The sequence below is a fragment of the Ictalurus punctatus genome, chromosome 15 (assembly GCF_001660625.3).
Source record: "Ictalurus punctatus breed USDA103 chromosome 15, Coco_2.0, whole genome shotgun sequence".
NCBI lineage: Eukaryota > Metazoa > Chordata > Actinopteri > Siluriformes > Ictaluridae > Ictalurus > Ictalurus punctatus.
Genome location: NC_030430.2, coordinates 11,055,227 through 11,070,933, shown reverse-complemented (window position 1 = coordinate 11,070,933; position 15,707 = coordinate 11,055,227). Strand labels below are relative to the sequence as shown.

The 15,707-nt window shown below is 39.6% G+C and overlaps 2 protein-coding genes across 9 annotated transcripts in view; one reads left to right on the top strand and one right to left on the bottom strand.

Annotated features, from left to right (window-relative positions):
* foxp1a (forkhead box P1a) overlaps positions 1–15,707 on the top strand; it is a 51,902-nt gene that overhangs the window by 30,624 nt on the left and 5,571 nt on the right. For 3 of the 8 annotated variants that reach the window (XM_047160355.2, XM_017486908.3, XM_017486912.3), the window contains 11 exons: positions 156–245; positions 2,531–2,651; positions 2,918–3,083; positions 6,318–6,416; positions 7,939–8,026; positions 8,383–8,466; positions 8,907–9,114; positions 11,946–12,022; positions 14,137–14,238; positions 14,383–14,504; positions 14,917–14,983. In XM_047160355.2, coding sequence (XP_047016311.1) covers positions 156–245; positions 2,531–2,651; positions 2,918–3,083; positions 6,318–6,416; positions 7,939–8,026; positions 8,383–8,466; positions 8,907–9,114; positions 11,946–12,022; positions 14,137–14,238; positions 14,383–14,504; positions 14,917–14,983 — 1,224 coding nt within the window. The remainder of the gene's footprint in view (positions 1–155; positions 246–2,530; positions 2,652–2,917; positions 3,084–6,317; positions 6,417–7,938; positions 8,027–8,382; positions 8,467–8,906; positions 9,115–11,945; positions 12,023–14,136; positions 14,239–14,382; positions 14,505–14,916; positions 14,984–15,707) is intronic. The other 5 variants (XM_047160354.2, XM_047160353.2, XM_017486911.3 and 2 more) reach the window with 5 other exon arrangements.
* si:dkey-96f10.1 (uncharacterized) lies at positions 9,420–11,939 on the bottom strand. Its single transcript, XM_047160356.2, has 2 exons — positions 10,589–11,939; positions 9,420–10,427 (listed from the first exon to the last, which is right to left on the bottom strand). The coding sequence occupies exons 1-2, from the start codon at positions 10,629–10,631 to the stop codon at positions 9,772–9,774; spliced, it is 699 nt and encodes a 232-aa protein (XP_047016312.1). The 5' UTR covers positions 10,632–11,939; the 3' UTR covers positions 9,420–9,771.

The following is a 15,707-nucleotide window of genomic DNA, read 5'->3' as shown; positions in this document are numbered from 1 at the left end:
CTGTCATCAGTCAAATCATGAGCAGTTCAAACACATTTTCTGCCATCAGATAAATTGGCTGTTTGTTTATAAATATACTAAATGATTGTTGCCACATACCTCTGTGTACTGTTGTGAGTACATGAGAAGATAAATTGTGTTCTGCTGTTTTGAAGCAACAGCTCCAGGAGTTCTACAAAAAGCAGCAGGACGAGCTCCGACTGCAGCTCCTCCAGCAGCAGCACACTGGCAAAACCAGTAAAGAGGTGTGCAGTACAATTTTCTGTATTTCACACTGTATAGCTAAGTGTACCAACTAGCATTATTTTTTTTCTAATTATGTTTGTTGTGTGTAACTGTTTTTTTTATGCATTATGAGTATCAGGATTATATGAGGATAGGGAGTTTTTACTTAAATTCAGGTGTAAATACACACAATACTCAACTCAAACATATTTCAATCCAGTCGATCAAACTATTTGAGGTCTCAGACACATTTTAGCCAGACGTTGTTCAAATATACATGCATCAGTCTCTCCAAATGACAACCAAAACTCCCTCCTAATAAGTTTTATAACCCACATAGTCCATGACTGACAAGGTCTGTGCCTTTAAGAGAACAAAACGGTACACAAAATTGTGATCTTTCATGTGGCAGCCGTCTTTTGCATAAAACAGCTGGAAATAAGGAACAACGCAGTTGGTGGTTATGAGCTGATTTGTATATGAAGCGTGATTTGGCAGTCTCATATAAATCTGGATAACTGGAGATGCATTTGACTAAAAGTGTAAATGCATGTGCTTACAGTGCATCCGGAAAGTATTCAGTGTTTCACTTTTCCCACATTTTGTTATGTTACAGCCTTATTCCAAAATGGATTAAATTCATTATTTTCCTCAAAATTCTACACACAATACACCATAATGACAACATGAAAGAAGTTTGTTTGAAATCTTTGCAAATTAATTAAAAATAAAAAAACAAAAAAAAATCACATGTACATAAAGTATTCACAGCCTTTGCTCAATACTTTGTTGAAGCACCTTTGGCACCAATTACAGCCCCAGTTCTTTTTGAGTATGATGCTACAAGCTTGGCACACCTATTTCTGGGAAGTTTCTCCCATTCTTCTTTGCAGGACTTCTCAAGCTCCATCAGGTTGGAGGGGGAGCGTCGGTGCACAGCCATTTTCAGATCTCTCCAGAGATGTTCAATCGGGTTCAAGTCTGGGCTCTGGCTGGGCCGCTCAAGGAAATTCACAGAGTTGTCCTGTAGCCACTCCTTTGTTATCTTGGCTGTGTGCTTAGGGTTGTTGTCCTGTTGGAAGATGAACCTTCGCCCCAGTCTGAGGTCCCGAGCACTCTGGAGCAGGTTTTCATCAAGGATGTCTCTGTACATTGCTGCGTTCATCTTTCCCTCGATCCTGACTAGTCTCCCAGTTCCTGCCGCTGAAAAACATCCCCACAGCATGATGCTGCCACCACCATGCTTCACTGTCGGGATGGTATTGGCCAGGTGATGAGTGGTGCCTGGTTTCTTCCAGACATGACACTTGCCATTCAGGCCAAAGAGTTCAATCTTTGTTCAATCGTTGGTCTGAGAGTCCTTCAGGTGCCTTTTGGCAAACTCCTGGTGGGCTGCCATGTGCCTTTTACTGAGGAGTGGCTTCCATCTGGCCACTCTACCATACAGCCTGATTGATGGAGTTCTGCAGAGATGGGTGTTCTTCTGGAAGGTTCTCCTCTCTCCACAGAGACACTCTGGAGCTCTGTCAGAGTGACCATAGGGTTTTTGGTCACCTCCCTGACTAAGACCCTTCTTCCCCGATCGCTCAGTTTGGCCGGGCGGCCAGCTCTAGGAAGAGTCCTGCTGGTTCCAGACTTCTTCCATTTATGGGTGATGGAGGCCACTGTGCTTCTTCCCCCATCTGTGCCTCGATACAATCCTATCTTGGCGGTCTCTAGACAATTCCTTGGACTTCATGGCTTGGTTTATGCTCTGATATGCATTGTTAACTGTGGGACCTTATATAGACAGGTGTGTGCCTTTCCAAATCATGTCCAATCAACTGAATTTACCACAGGTGCACTCCAATCACGTTGTAGAAACATCTCAAGGGTGTTCAGTGAAAACAGGATGCACCTGAAATCGATTTTTAGTGTCATGGCAAAGGCTTTGAATACTTGTGTACATGTGCTTTTTTGTTTTTTATTTTTTAATAAATTTGCAAAGATTTCAAACAAACTTCTTTCACGGTGTCATTATGTAGTATTATATTGTTTGTAGAATTTTGAGGAAAATAATTAATTTAATCCATTTTGGAATAAGGCTGTAACATAACAAAATGTGGAAAAAGTTAAGCACTGTGAATACTGTCCGTGTGCACTGTAAATGTTATCTGGGTGTAAACAGGATCAAATATTTTAATGTACGTGTTCATAGCTTAAGTGTCTGGTCAGCCTGACCTACAGTCTTCAGTGTGCTTCATTTTGTAGCCTGTTTAGTAATTGCTGGTGCAGTAACACTGTGCTGTGTGAATGTTCTCTCCAGCAGCAGATGCTTGCCCAGCAGATGGCTGTCCAGCAGCAGCTTCTCTCTCTTCAACAGCAGCATCTGCAGAGGCAAGGACTGCTGACTCTCCCGGCCACAGCACTCACCTCACTGCCCCAGAGTAAGAACAAACATAGTTGCTTCTCCCATTCATTTTCATTGCTTATCTTCTACCCTGAACTATTGCGGGCTGCTTTCCTCACAGATTTCATATCCTAGACAAGAAAATATTTTAAGCTCAATCGAAGTTTTAACATATATTTATCTACTATTGGATATAGAGACTGCTTAACCAAAACGAGAAACTTGGATATTAAATTTTGATTAAACTTATAAAAGTAAGATCATAGTTAGGCTAGGTGGTAAATGGTCCGATGTCTTAAACAGGTCTGATTCCTGCAGAGCTGCAGCAGTTGTGGAAAGATGTGACCGAGGTTAGATCGGAGGAAAAGAGCAGTGGTGACAAGTCACCTTCTTCTTCTAAACCGTCTGTTCTTAACCAGCAGCCCAGTACCAATGGACACCACACACCCCGGCCAATCAGGAGAGAGAGGTATGACCACTGCTAACCCAATGCCTAGTCTCATACATGGCTACAAATCTTAAACAATATGTATCCACCGATAAATGTGTGTTTGTGTCTGTGTGTTTTTTTTAAAAAAAATGTTAGCTTTATTTTTGTCCTCAAGGCTAAAATCATAAATGTTTTGATTACCTTTAGTTGAATCAGTTTATTTGGTATTTCAGGTATTTTGTGGTGCAGGAAGGAAAAACAAGCTTGCAGACTGACATATTCTCACTTGAGCAGGTTATTGGCAGGTCTCCGAATAGGGCGCGATAGTTTTTGTAGATGTGTCTAGAATAATAATTTATACCCTGCAGGTCTATTGATGCCTGATGTACAAAACACATGCACATACTTGCTTTTCTGTTTGCTGCGGACCTATTTATTGATATGTTCCAAACTTTGGTTTGTAGATGTATTTAAGCACTTAAACATGACAGGAAGTGTGTTATTGAAAATAGCATTGTGTCTGTTATTTGATCTAAGGCACAAACAGTACAAAGGCGAGTGGTGCACATCATCACAGCTGTGATGTTATTTGTGATAACATGCAACCTTGTGCTGCTTTCATACACCACTTTACAAAGTAAGGACAAAAATGAAACAAAGAAATTCTGAACATTGGCTATAATATTGCCTATTTCTGCCCCAAGAGATAAGTAGTTCCATAATAAATGTTTAATTTAGATTAAGGCTAGCGCCTTGCATGGCAACTCTGCTACCATTGGTGTGTGTGTGTGTGTGTGTATGTGTGTGTGTGTGTGTGTGTGTGTGTGTGTGTGTGTGTGTGTGTGTGTGTGTGTGTGAGAGAAATAACCAGTGTTGTGTTTGTCTGTCATCTAGCAGCAATGATAATTAAATGTATGAAAAATGGTACCTGATGATGATAATCTATAATGATAATAGTAATGATGATGATGAAGGTGATCATGATGACAATAATAATAGTCACGCTTTTCTTTCAAATATGATGAAAGTAGGCTAAATTAATGTGTCATACTGTCTTTTCTAATCTTTTCTAATTTTGTTGGTTAACGATTTGAAACGGCTCAGAGTGAACAAGACTATTTCTGTTACTTAGCAACCCATGGTCAGTGAAATGGTACAGATTTGGTGACAAAGCTCAGGCTTTTATCAGACATAACAGCATGGCTTGAATGCTTTTGAACCAGTCTGGTTGAAGCTGACTGTTGTATAATTGAAACCATCCATGTTCACGAGTCCTGGAACTGTGCAAGGCAGTGTCGGCTGATTTATCACTATATTGGGTTCTACAAGGCTGATATATTAGAAGGCCACAGCATGCAAATTAAAACAGAAACAAATCTATGCTTTATCATGAATGTCGCTGTTCCCAGTTAGTATTCTGTGGGCTTGTTGACATGTCATGCCAGTGCATACTGCATTTGGTAACTAAAGTAAAATTAACCCAAGGTTTTTTTTCCCCCTTTTATGATTGAGGCTTAGTGCATGTATTTATTTTCAAGATTTGTCTCCCACACCCACCCCTTTTTATTTCTGAACAGAACTGTTTACAGTATTTTATACATCTCAGGGAACTGCTGTAAAAATATTGACTGCTTGTTTATTGATGTATGATACTGGAAGGTTGTGGCAGATTACGGCAATGCATATCTAATGACAACTGTCATTGTGTTGTGTGTCCTCAGAACCGTCCTCTCTGCTGTGCGTCTGTTATTGTTCAGCTGAAGTTGTGGTGGCTGATATTAGTTCAGGGTGAATGCTCAAGGACTGTGTGGTCAGGTTCATGTGTCATGTAAATTCTGCCCTGGCAAAGTGGCGCCTGCAACTAAAACCTTAAGTGCACCCAGTGACATGAAAAGTGAGGCCTCACCCTCCTCTTGCTGAAGATGGAGATGCGCTGTCATTGTTGTTTGTTTGTTTTTTTGGAGCCTTTTTCTTTTTATTTCTCTTTGACCATAACTGAATGGAGTTTTAAATTCTTGCCTCTTTGCCTGCATTTTTTCTGTGAGAAGTACACTAATAAAAAGAGTGTTAAAACGTGAATTTCTTTTAAATCTGCCAGTTTTATATCCTTGCTTTAGTTCTTTACTTGGGAAAACTGATTAAACCACTGGTGTAAATTAACTACTACACAGAACAATTTAATCAAAGAAATAAGTTTGCAGAGGTAGCTAAGAGTCTATAGGAGTGAGTCATTGCTGTGTTTAATGTGTTGCTGTGCTTGTTGTGCCCTTGATGTGTGTGTGGGTTGGGAATTTTAGAGCTTCATCTGGTTCAGTGAGCAAATAACTCTGTAAACAAATTTTATTGTATTTGCATTCTCTTTTAAAGCTGCATCATTTGTTTGTCAAATGTACTATGTATCATTTTTGACTGTGCAGGTTGTGAGATAATTTGTTTATATGAAGCAGAGCAACCGGTCTGGAACATATATAGAGTGAAGGGTCATCCCAGCTATGGATTCTTCAGTACAATAATGTATCCCTGTTACATCTGACTGAAGACTATAGTATATTTGATGAATATCTTGTTCCCATCTCCACCAGCTTGTTTCACATAGGGCAAGAATACAGTTGGGTCGGAATCATTGGCACCCTTGTTAAAAGTTATTTTGGGCGGGAATTTCACATTGAACATGGGAGAAATTATGTAAATTTATTACAATAAAGTGCAAAAATAAATAAATAAATAGATAAAATAATTTAAGTAAAATAAAAAGTACTGCATTGCACAGTAATAATATTAAAAGTAATAATGTTAAAAGACTGCTGTAATCACACAGTCTAAAACTGGGTTAATTCTTTCCCTTTAATTTGTCACCTGCCTGTGCCTGAGACATTTTAATAACTTATTTTAATACAAGCTATAGTATACACATTTATTACTTTTTGATGCTGAGCATTTTTGCTTGGGACAGATAATTTGCTAATTGAATAATTAATAATAAAAATGGTTAATCTTTTTGAGATATTTCTTATGAGTTTATTACTTGTCATTTATCATCCCAGGTTGTGTTTCTGTGACTGTCTTTTGAAATGATGCATGTTGATGTTAGAATTCAGCCATCCTTTTTGATGCATAATACGATTTAGGATCTGGCTGCATTGTATTAACCAAAATAATTGATGCTTTTCCTACTTAGCCTCTTACAATGGTGGAAAAACTGTTGAGCTCACTGCCATCAGGTAGTCTTTATTTTAAAACTGGCTTAAATTTGCTTTTTGTTTTGTGTTACAGTTCACAGGAGGCCCAGAGCAATCACCCACTCTATAGCCACGGTGTGTGTAAGTGGCCTGGCTGCGAGGCTGTGTTAGGAGACTTCCAGTCATTCCTCAAGTGAGTCCCTCTTCCCTGTTTTCTCTTTGTTCCTCACTTGTAACGTCTTGTTCTTCTCATGAGCACTATGTATTAGCCCACTATAGGTAGAAACAGAGTAACTAAATTTGACTTGTTTTACTTGTGTAAGCAATCACAGACTTGCTTTCTTTCTTCCTGTCTTTCTTTCTTTTCTTTTTTTTTTTCAGTTGACCACACCTTAGAATTGGTGACTCACACCCTAGAATTGAGTTTGGCTTTTATTACTAAGAATCTGAGTGCTCCTGAAGAAAACTGAGTATAGATTGAAGTTTTCTGACCATCAGTTACAATGAAAGCCTGTTTAATTAAACTTCTCAGTTGGAACTTTTGAAATACATGCATGTTAAAGCACTTGACAGAGAAATGTCTTGACTACAAAATGTTTGTCTGTCTATATCTTTCTTTCTATTTTTCTTTTCTTTGTTTCCTTCTGTTTTTCCCTCATGTTCCTCCTGTCTCTGTTTGTGGGCTCATTTCAATATTTGCCTTTCTTTCTTTCTGTATTCCAAAATCCCCCACCTCTCTCTCTCTCCCTCTCTCTTCCCGTTCTTCCCCTGTGGTGGAGGAGTGGTGGGGCCCCTCAGGGTTGAGCTGCACTGCTCTGTGATAAACAGTGTACCCATGGTGATGGTGGCCCATCCCTCCCAAAACAAACAGCAGGAGGATGTTTATGCGTGCCCCCTGCGCTGACCCTGACCCCTGCTCCCTCTCTGCGTCTCCGCCCTGCCTTATTGCCACAACACTGCCTTTGTTCTGCAGCCCCACTCTAAGTCAGGCTATTAAAAACACACTAAACAAGTACACATCATCCTGGCCTCGCCCTGAACGCTCTCTGTACACATTAATATTTCTCTCGTGTAATTCTTTGTTGTTATCTTCTGGTGTTTTATGATATTAAACATTGATAAGAGGAACAGCAGACGACTTCTGATGGAAAATAATAAACAATAGTCCTAAATTTTGCTTGTGTATGAAATGTGTTTTTCCCTGAACTGCTTGTCTTCTTAGCAAGCAATCACTGGATTGTGTATTGTATTGTTTATATTATACTCATGTAATTTTAGGTATATGGGTTATAAGCTCATTAAAAATATTTAGTGATCTAGTTGTCTTTGGACACTCAGTTCTCTGGAGTTGTGATGTAGATTTTATTTCAATTGTTGTTTTGATCAAATATTCATCAAGGACTGTTAAATATTCTGGTGTAACTGGAAAGTCAAACTTCGACTTGCACCATAAGTCCGTATCAAAGTTTTTGCCTCAGAAACTTACAACCAGACAAATATTATGCAAAATGTCAGATTATAGCACACCTTAGACTACGCTGCCCCCTAGTGCGTGATGTTGTAATCACAGCACTTCGGCAATGTCACTCGGCCCAGTTTTCTAATTTCTTATAAATTATAATAAATTGAATTAATATTTATTTAAATTAACAGTTATAAGGCATTCTTGTTCTTGTTTGTTTTTGATAAGTCTTTGTTACATATTTTTCCTCCAGGCATTTAAACAGTGAGCATGCACTGGATGACAAGAGCACAGCTCAATGCAGAGTTCAGATGCAGGTTGTTCAACAGCTTGAACTGCAGGTATTTTTTTAAACAGTGTGCTAAACTTATAGTCACTCAAATCTTTTGTGAATACCATCATTTTTTATTTGTTCATTGAGTTGTGGTTCCTATTGAAGAACTTCCATTATAAAAAGAATTTTAACTTTAAGATATGTGAGTGATTCAACATGTGCGAATATGCCAATTATATTTACCTTAAACAATGAAAATGTTAAAAAGAAATAAAAAGTTATTTATTGCTAATAAACGAGCATTGTATGTTTAAACTTCAGCACAGCATATGAAGTTTATTTAGCAAAGAATATTTGAGAAGTAGCAGTATTGTGAGCAGGTGATTTTTATCTGTGTGTTGTCTTTGTTTGTTTGCCAAACAGCTAGCAAAAGACAAAGAACGTCTCCAGGCCATGATGGCCCACCTCCATGTCAAATCTACTGAGTCTAAGCCAACTCCACAGCCAGTAAGTACTCTAGCACACAGTCCAGCTTATTGTTTTGTTTTTAAGGTAATGACACAAATTATTGGTTTGCTTGATTTAACTGTTATGTCAAATGTGTAAAAAGTACTTTTAGTATGTTTTGACACTTTCGTTGACCAATTGGAATTGTGAATTAACAAGTTGCATCACAGTTCCAGCTCATTATGAATTAGGCTATATGCTGGTTGTCAGTGGGCAGCATCTGTCTGTAAAAGATCTAAACTGTGTGATACCTGCATTTTGTTTGCTTTCGCTGAAATGAACTGCAGTGCTTTGGGTGATATAAAGTCCTTGTCAGTTTGTTAAGAGATATCAGTCAGTTTCTTATTGTCTTTAATTCAGTGGCTTTCCTGTCATCACATTTTATGTGAAGCGGATTATCATAGATTTGGTTGAAAATGTAATGTGTGTGTTTTTTAAAGGTGAATTTGGTTTCCAACCTCACACTGGCTAAGGCCACTGCTCCCAAACCCACTCCCTCCATGAGCCTTTCCCAGAGTGCCACGACGCCATCGACACCACTCACACCACTCCCTCAGACTCCCAGTGTCATCATCCCCAGCAGCCTGCACGCCGTGGGGCCCGTTCGCAAACGCTACTCTGACAAATGCAACCTGGCTATGGACCAAGGTCAGTTCTCCTCCACAACCACATTTAGTCAAAAGCACTGGAGTCTTGATTTTATAACCTCAGAAGTTTACACGCGCATAATTGCATTAACTCCCCAGGGACTGTAGTTTCTTTTTCTAGGTTATGGTATTACAATAAATTATCTTCTAGATAGTCCTCTCAATCGATTAAAAAAATTAATCGAGTTAATCACAGTCATGGGCTGCGATTAATCACGATTAATTGCAAATTTAAAATACTAGGATTTACTTGTAAACGTGCAGTGTTGAAATAAATAAATGCATGACAAACTAGTTTAAGGAAACAGATTCTTCAGTTTTATTGTCTCATCCATTAACATTTTATTTAACAAGTGTTCAATAACAATCTCTTAATTTGTGGAGGCATCTGTATGAACACTGCAGACATATTTAGCAGAAACCAACAACTGTTAAAAAGTAACATCTGCTTCAAAGTCATAAATAGCTTACCTCTAAATGTTTTGCATAGTAACATCAACTCAAATGAAAGCAATAATAAGTAGGCCTATTTTAGAAAAGGAATGATATAACGTCTGTGAAGAGAAAGAGTGAACAGTCTCTACATTCTTGGTTAAAGATAATTACTTCAGTCAGTGTGCATCTGTGCAACATGCCTCCTGTCAACCAATCATACAGTCTACTCTTCTTTCAACCAGTTGCTCAGGCAGGCTAACTTGTTCACATTTTCAGATGATAGAGCTGACCTCCTCTTCTGCAGAATGTGGCCTGCCAAAGAGAACAGTCTCTCACATGGCACTGTTGAGGCAGGTGTAGCCAAGCACCTTTTTGCAATATGGGACAGCTTATCGCATGTACCTGCTTGTGACGACCACCACTGTAATGGACATGTTTCTATGCTGACATAGGGCTCTGCCTGGTACCTTTCTAGAGATTTATCTGTTGCCAGTACCTCATCATCAGACTCTGACTCTGATCCCATGAGTAGGAGGGCCATCTTCTTCTTTCGTGGCTCTGGCTCCACTTTTTCTCCAGAGGTCTGTGGTGCAGGTTCTCTGTCCTTCAGCATCTCACTCAGCTTTTGCCACACATCTCCCTTCTCTGCTCTGGGCAAGCACCTAAGGTCCTTGAACCTAGGATCTCGAGCGTTTGCTACCTTTAACCACCACAGGTTTGAGTTCTCCTTTCGCCCGTTGAGGTCCTTGGTGAATGTAGCCTTGAAGCGCGCTATGTGGGCAGGGTCAACATCAGAGACCTCCATTGTACGCAGGAGATGACATAGTGCAGGTAGCACCACGGAGAAGGATGCATACTTTTTCCCAACTAGGAGCTCACCTACAGTGCAAACACAGCACCACACAATTGACATTAAGACTACAGTTTTCATTCAGATGGTATCTATTTAGGGTCTATATAGGCCTTAAATTATGTCTAGATGACTTACAAATTACTTATTTTTATCAGTAAAATTGGAGAAGACAGAGAAATCACATTACCTGCAGGGCTCCAGCAATGTTTCCAACTTTGCCAGCCTGTCATATTCAGCTGAGGTTAGCATGGCGAAGTTGTGCTTCTGCTGTGCCAGCGTTGTTTCCAGTGGATCTTCGTTGTGTTGAATCTGCCTTATCTTTTCAAGAGTTGAATTCCAGCTCTTCGGTACATCCTGGACGAGGGACTCCTCTATTAGTCCATGAGAGGGTTGCTGAGCTTTCAGCTCCGTGGTGTTTGCGGGACTGTGTCTGAAGTGTCCTACTATTATATGGCACTTGGCTAAAACATGGTCAAATCCGCTGTCCCGTAAAGCCACAGAGATCACCCTTTGTATCATGTGCACCACACACAGCACATGCTCGAATGGTAGACTCCTTGCAGCAGCAATCATATTGCGAGCAGCGGCTGTTCCAATAGTTGTGACCTTGCCCGTTATCGCCCACTCATTTGCAACTTTGAGAAACTGGCTAGCGCATGCTTCGACAAAATGCCTTTCTTCTGTTTTTAACATGCCTAAAGTGCAGCTGCCAGTTGTCATCAATTAGGTGTGCTGTTACACAGAGGTAGTTATGGTTACTTCCTGATGTCCAGTGGTCTCCAGTAAGTGCAATAAAAGTACCTTCTGCCAACTTCCTCATTTTCGTAGCTTTTTCAGCATCATACAGTTCATGTCTTCTCATAACAATAGCTCCTCTAGAAGTTAGCTTGTATGAGTCGCCTGTGGCTGTCTGAATGATGTCTTGAAGCCCCGGTCCTGAACTATGTTGATGGACCTGCCGTCTGTGGCGATCCATTTAGTGATTACGCTAGTTAGCTCGACTGTTTCTGTTTTGTTGCCCCGGCCCCACTTGGCCAGTGTCATTTGATGAGCATGGCTTGTTGACCCTGTCTCAGCACTAGCATCTTTACTAAAATCAGCAAAAATGTATTTTTCCCAAAGATGGTACTTCAGACTTGTCGTGCTTCGGTGGAAGGACAGTTCTTCACGGCAATAAGTGCACACAACTTTGGTTAATCAAAATTTCCATCTGGAGGCTTTTTATAAGGAAACTTGCCTTTCAGCAGAGCAGACACCGTCTCCTCTGTCATCGAATTACTCCCGTTTCCCCTTATTGCACAAAGCTAGTGCAATAACGGGAAGAAGTTGGGATCAAACTTGATCAAATTATTAATTTGCGTATACATTTTTGCGTTAAATTTTTAGATGAATTGCATGCGTTAACGTTGACAGACCTACTTCTAAATCCAACACTGTAACTGTCTCAGTACCAGTTCTAGATTATTTGGAATGTGAGTTAAAAGGATTTTGAACTGAGGCATAACTTTTGATTAAATTGTCACCTTTCTGTTTTTGCTTCTCAGACATTGTGCAGAATAAGGAGTTCTATTTGAGCACTGAGGTCAGACCCCCGTTTACATATGCAGCTTTGATAAGGCAGGTAAGGAGCATTTGCTTGCCACAGCAGGAATTACCTTGGGTAACACACTGTATTGGAATTCTTTGCCATGTCCTCATACGGTCCCACTTTATCTTAAGTGTCTTTAAATAACTGTGTAGTTAAAAAATAAATTATACAGGCAACTACAACGTAATTACTATGGATGTTTGCTCTATAAAAGATAGATTACAGAAAATTTGTAAATCTTGTACACCTATAAGTACGCAAGTGAATCTGGACACCTGACAATTCTAAACCTTCATTTTCTGTACTGTATTTGTGTTGCAACATGCGAAAGCAACAGAATCACTTTAATATTTATAAAATAAGATTAAGGTTAATCTAATTCAAATCCATTTGTATTTGACATTACCTACCCTCTGCTTACACAGCAACTATCCATCTGTAGCTTCTACATAAAATAACTCTCTAAAATGAGTGGTCAGATCCTTTGTAGTTAATATGTAGATACTGTCACAATCAGACAGTTTTGCTGAAAATTACAGCCTTGATGTGCAATTCGAACTATCAGGATTCACTTGTGTAATTGGAGCCAAAACTGACGTTGACAACCATATGTATTCTCATAATGTACTTCTTTAGGCCTGTTTAATACTGCTGTGTATCCGAACACTTGAGAGCATCATGTGCAGATGATCAAATAGATTCCACCAACATGTCCACTAGGGTGCATAAAATCGAAAACTGAATAAACGTCTTGCATTACACTGGAGAGCAATTTGAGAGAAGAATCAAGGTGCATACTGCGATATGAAGAGATCTCCTAATACATGCGTCCAAGTTTCTAAATAACATACATTATCAGGTGTTAAACTTGACCAAGTGGGACAAGCATGGATATTGCCTATTAAATGAGAATATGTTATGGCTAGTAATGTGAATGAATTATTATGTGAAATAATATCCAAAACAAAGTTTTGGATATTATAAGACAAGGATCTCATAAGGATCTCATAAGACGCTATGAGATTGCTGAAGGTCTGTAATCCAGTATTTTATCAAATGAAGCTATGTTATAAAATAAAATTATGTGGTTCAGGTCGATGCTGATGAGTGGAGCTGCAGCTAGACCTCAGTCTCGTTTATCTCACTGCACCACACGTGCTTGAATCTATTTTTCTTTTCTTAATCCAGCCCTTTCCGGATGCTTTGTGCTAATTATAGTGCTGCATGCCAAGTTTTCAGCCAGACTGAACAATTAAACCCAGATGAGCTCATTCTCTAGTATCATTTAAACAGGGTGTATCATTTGGAATTGTATTCATATAAACAATCAGGAGTCCCGCCGGGGCCGTGTGTTTGCATGTTCTCCCTGTGCTGTGGGGGTTTCCTCCGGCTACTCCGGTTTCCTCCCCCAGTCCAAAGACATGCATTGTAGGCTGATTGGCATGTCCAAAGTGTCCGTAGTGTATGAACGGGTGTGTGAGTGTGTATGTTATTGTGCTCTGCGATGGATTGGCACCCTGTCCAGGGTGTACCCCGCCTTGTGCCCGATGCTCCCTGGGATAGGCTCCAGGTTCCCCGTGACCTTGAAAAGGAGTAAGCGGTAGAAGATGGATGGATAAACAATCAGATGAGTAGTGAGATACTTTTTAGCTACAATGCATTCAAGACAAAGCAATGCATTTCAGGATAAAAGAAAAAATAAAAAAACCCAGAAATACTTTTGCTTCAAGGGTTGACACTTTCATACTCAATTAATCAGCATTCATCTGAAGCCTGTTTGACACACAGCACTGTAGAGACACAAAATGTGCTGCCAGGATTTTGGTGGTGTGCTTGTCATCCTGTGAGTGCACCTCTACATGCCCCACTCATCCACAAACCTCCTTTTTAAACCAGCTTTAATCCCTTTGTAAAAAGTGCAGACATCGTGGCCGGTTACATTATAGTTGCTTGTATACGTTTATTTAGCTACACAGTTATCAGACACATCATATAAAATGGGGCTTCATATGATTACATTTTGTTCACTGAGATCTAGTTTGTAAGTTGTTTTATTATATGACTATAATAATTCCTTTAATATTTTTAAGCAGTGTAACCCTCAGTGGATAGATTAAATAGACTATTTTGAATTGATCTTTTTACAGGCGATTTTTGAGTCCCCAGAAAAGCAGCTAACACTAAACGAAATCTACAACTGGTTTACGCGAACCTTTGCGTATTTTAGACGCAACGCAGCAACTTGGAAGGTAAAGTTTTTGCTACAGTACTGCATTCATGTCTCAGTACTGTGCTGTTGTTTTGGTGTTTGATCATCATTGTGTTTTATGAGATTAGTCCAAGAATAATGCAACATCATGAAATTGTAATGCTTTCATCTCTTTGGCTTGTAGAATGCAGTACGGCATAACCTCAGTCTCCACAAGTGCTTTGTGAGAGTGGAGAATGTGAAAGGAGCTGTTTGGACTGTGGATGAACTGGAGTTTCAGAAGAGAAGACCTCAGAAGATCACTGGGTAAGCAGAACCATGCTATTTCAGACAGGGATGCCTCCACTAGCAACCAGTTAATTTATTCTTGTTATTCATTTTATATATGCCTGAAATATAATTTGCAATATACTTCAAGCAAGAAGGAAACTATTGAAGGAAGCCTCTCAGATATTTGATTTTGCTTTGACCTTGTCCCTGTTTACATAAATTCCCAAATCTAAAGTGATCATCTGCTGGTTACAATGGTAATGCTATATAAATCCTACAAACATTCAACCACTCATTCCGGAGCTATTGCACTAACGAGAATCTCAGATGGTCAAATGGACAATCCGAAAACACCACTCAGTTGTGGAGGCCTAAAATTTTTCATTGTTTGCATAATTAGTATCCTTTTTTTCATTCCTAATGTAAACCCATTCTTTTGTTTCTGTAGATCACCCTCTCTGGTTAAGAACATCCAGTCAAGTCTTGGCCAGAGCCCTGCTCTGTCTGCTCTGCAAGTAAGTAAATAGTTAGGATGTTTGATTATTTCTGTCCTAGCATTTTTTTCCCCCCAAGTTAAAAGGCCACAGTGTCAAACTACAAGCTTATCAAACACTCTTCACTGACCAGTCATGCTGGAAAGATGCTCATGGAATTCTTTACAGCTACAGGATGTAAGGGTTTGGATTTTGCTCTCTCTGGTAGAAAAATGCAGTTGCAAGCTTCATTCAGGTAGAACTGAAGTCTGTGTCCCACACTGCACATGAAGTAATATGCCTAAACAGTAGTGACACACTAATGGTGCTGTGACATACTATAGAGTACAGTATTATACAGTTTGGGATGCAGCTCAAGCGTTTGGTTCAGGTTTGCTCAGTATTGCAGAAGTGTTATGAGAACAAGAAAACTTTTATTGTGCACATAAATGTGTCTGTCACAATAACTGAGTACCAAATAGAAGAGCAAAACATCTTAATGAGAAACCCATCCCCAACCTGCCAGCTTAACTACGTTTAAATGCTCTGGTATCATAAACAGAGCATTACATATAGAATGATCACCTAATGTTAGCTAGCTAGCTCAAATATAAACTCTGGATGAGGGGAAAAAAGGTTGCTCATGGCATGTTACTGACCCACAGAGTGAAATGTTGAGGCTTCACCCCTTCCAGGGCTGATAGCTGCCGCTAGCCTGCTAACTCTAGCTAGTTAAAAAAGAGTGAAGATAACAAAGCTACCATAT

Coding starts and splice junctions, on each gene's coding strand:
- si:dkey-96f10.1 (XM_047160356.2), bottom strand. CDS start 10,631: ATGACAGGCTGGCAAAGTTGGAAACATTGCTGGAGCCCTGCAG. Junction 10,428..10,588: donor ACATTGCTGGAGCCCTGCAG/GTAATGTGATTT, acceptor TTTGCACTGTAG/GTGAGCTCCTAGTTGGGAAA.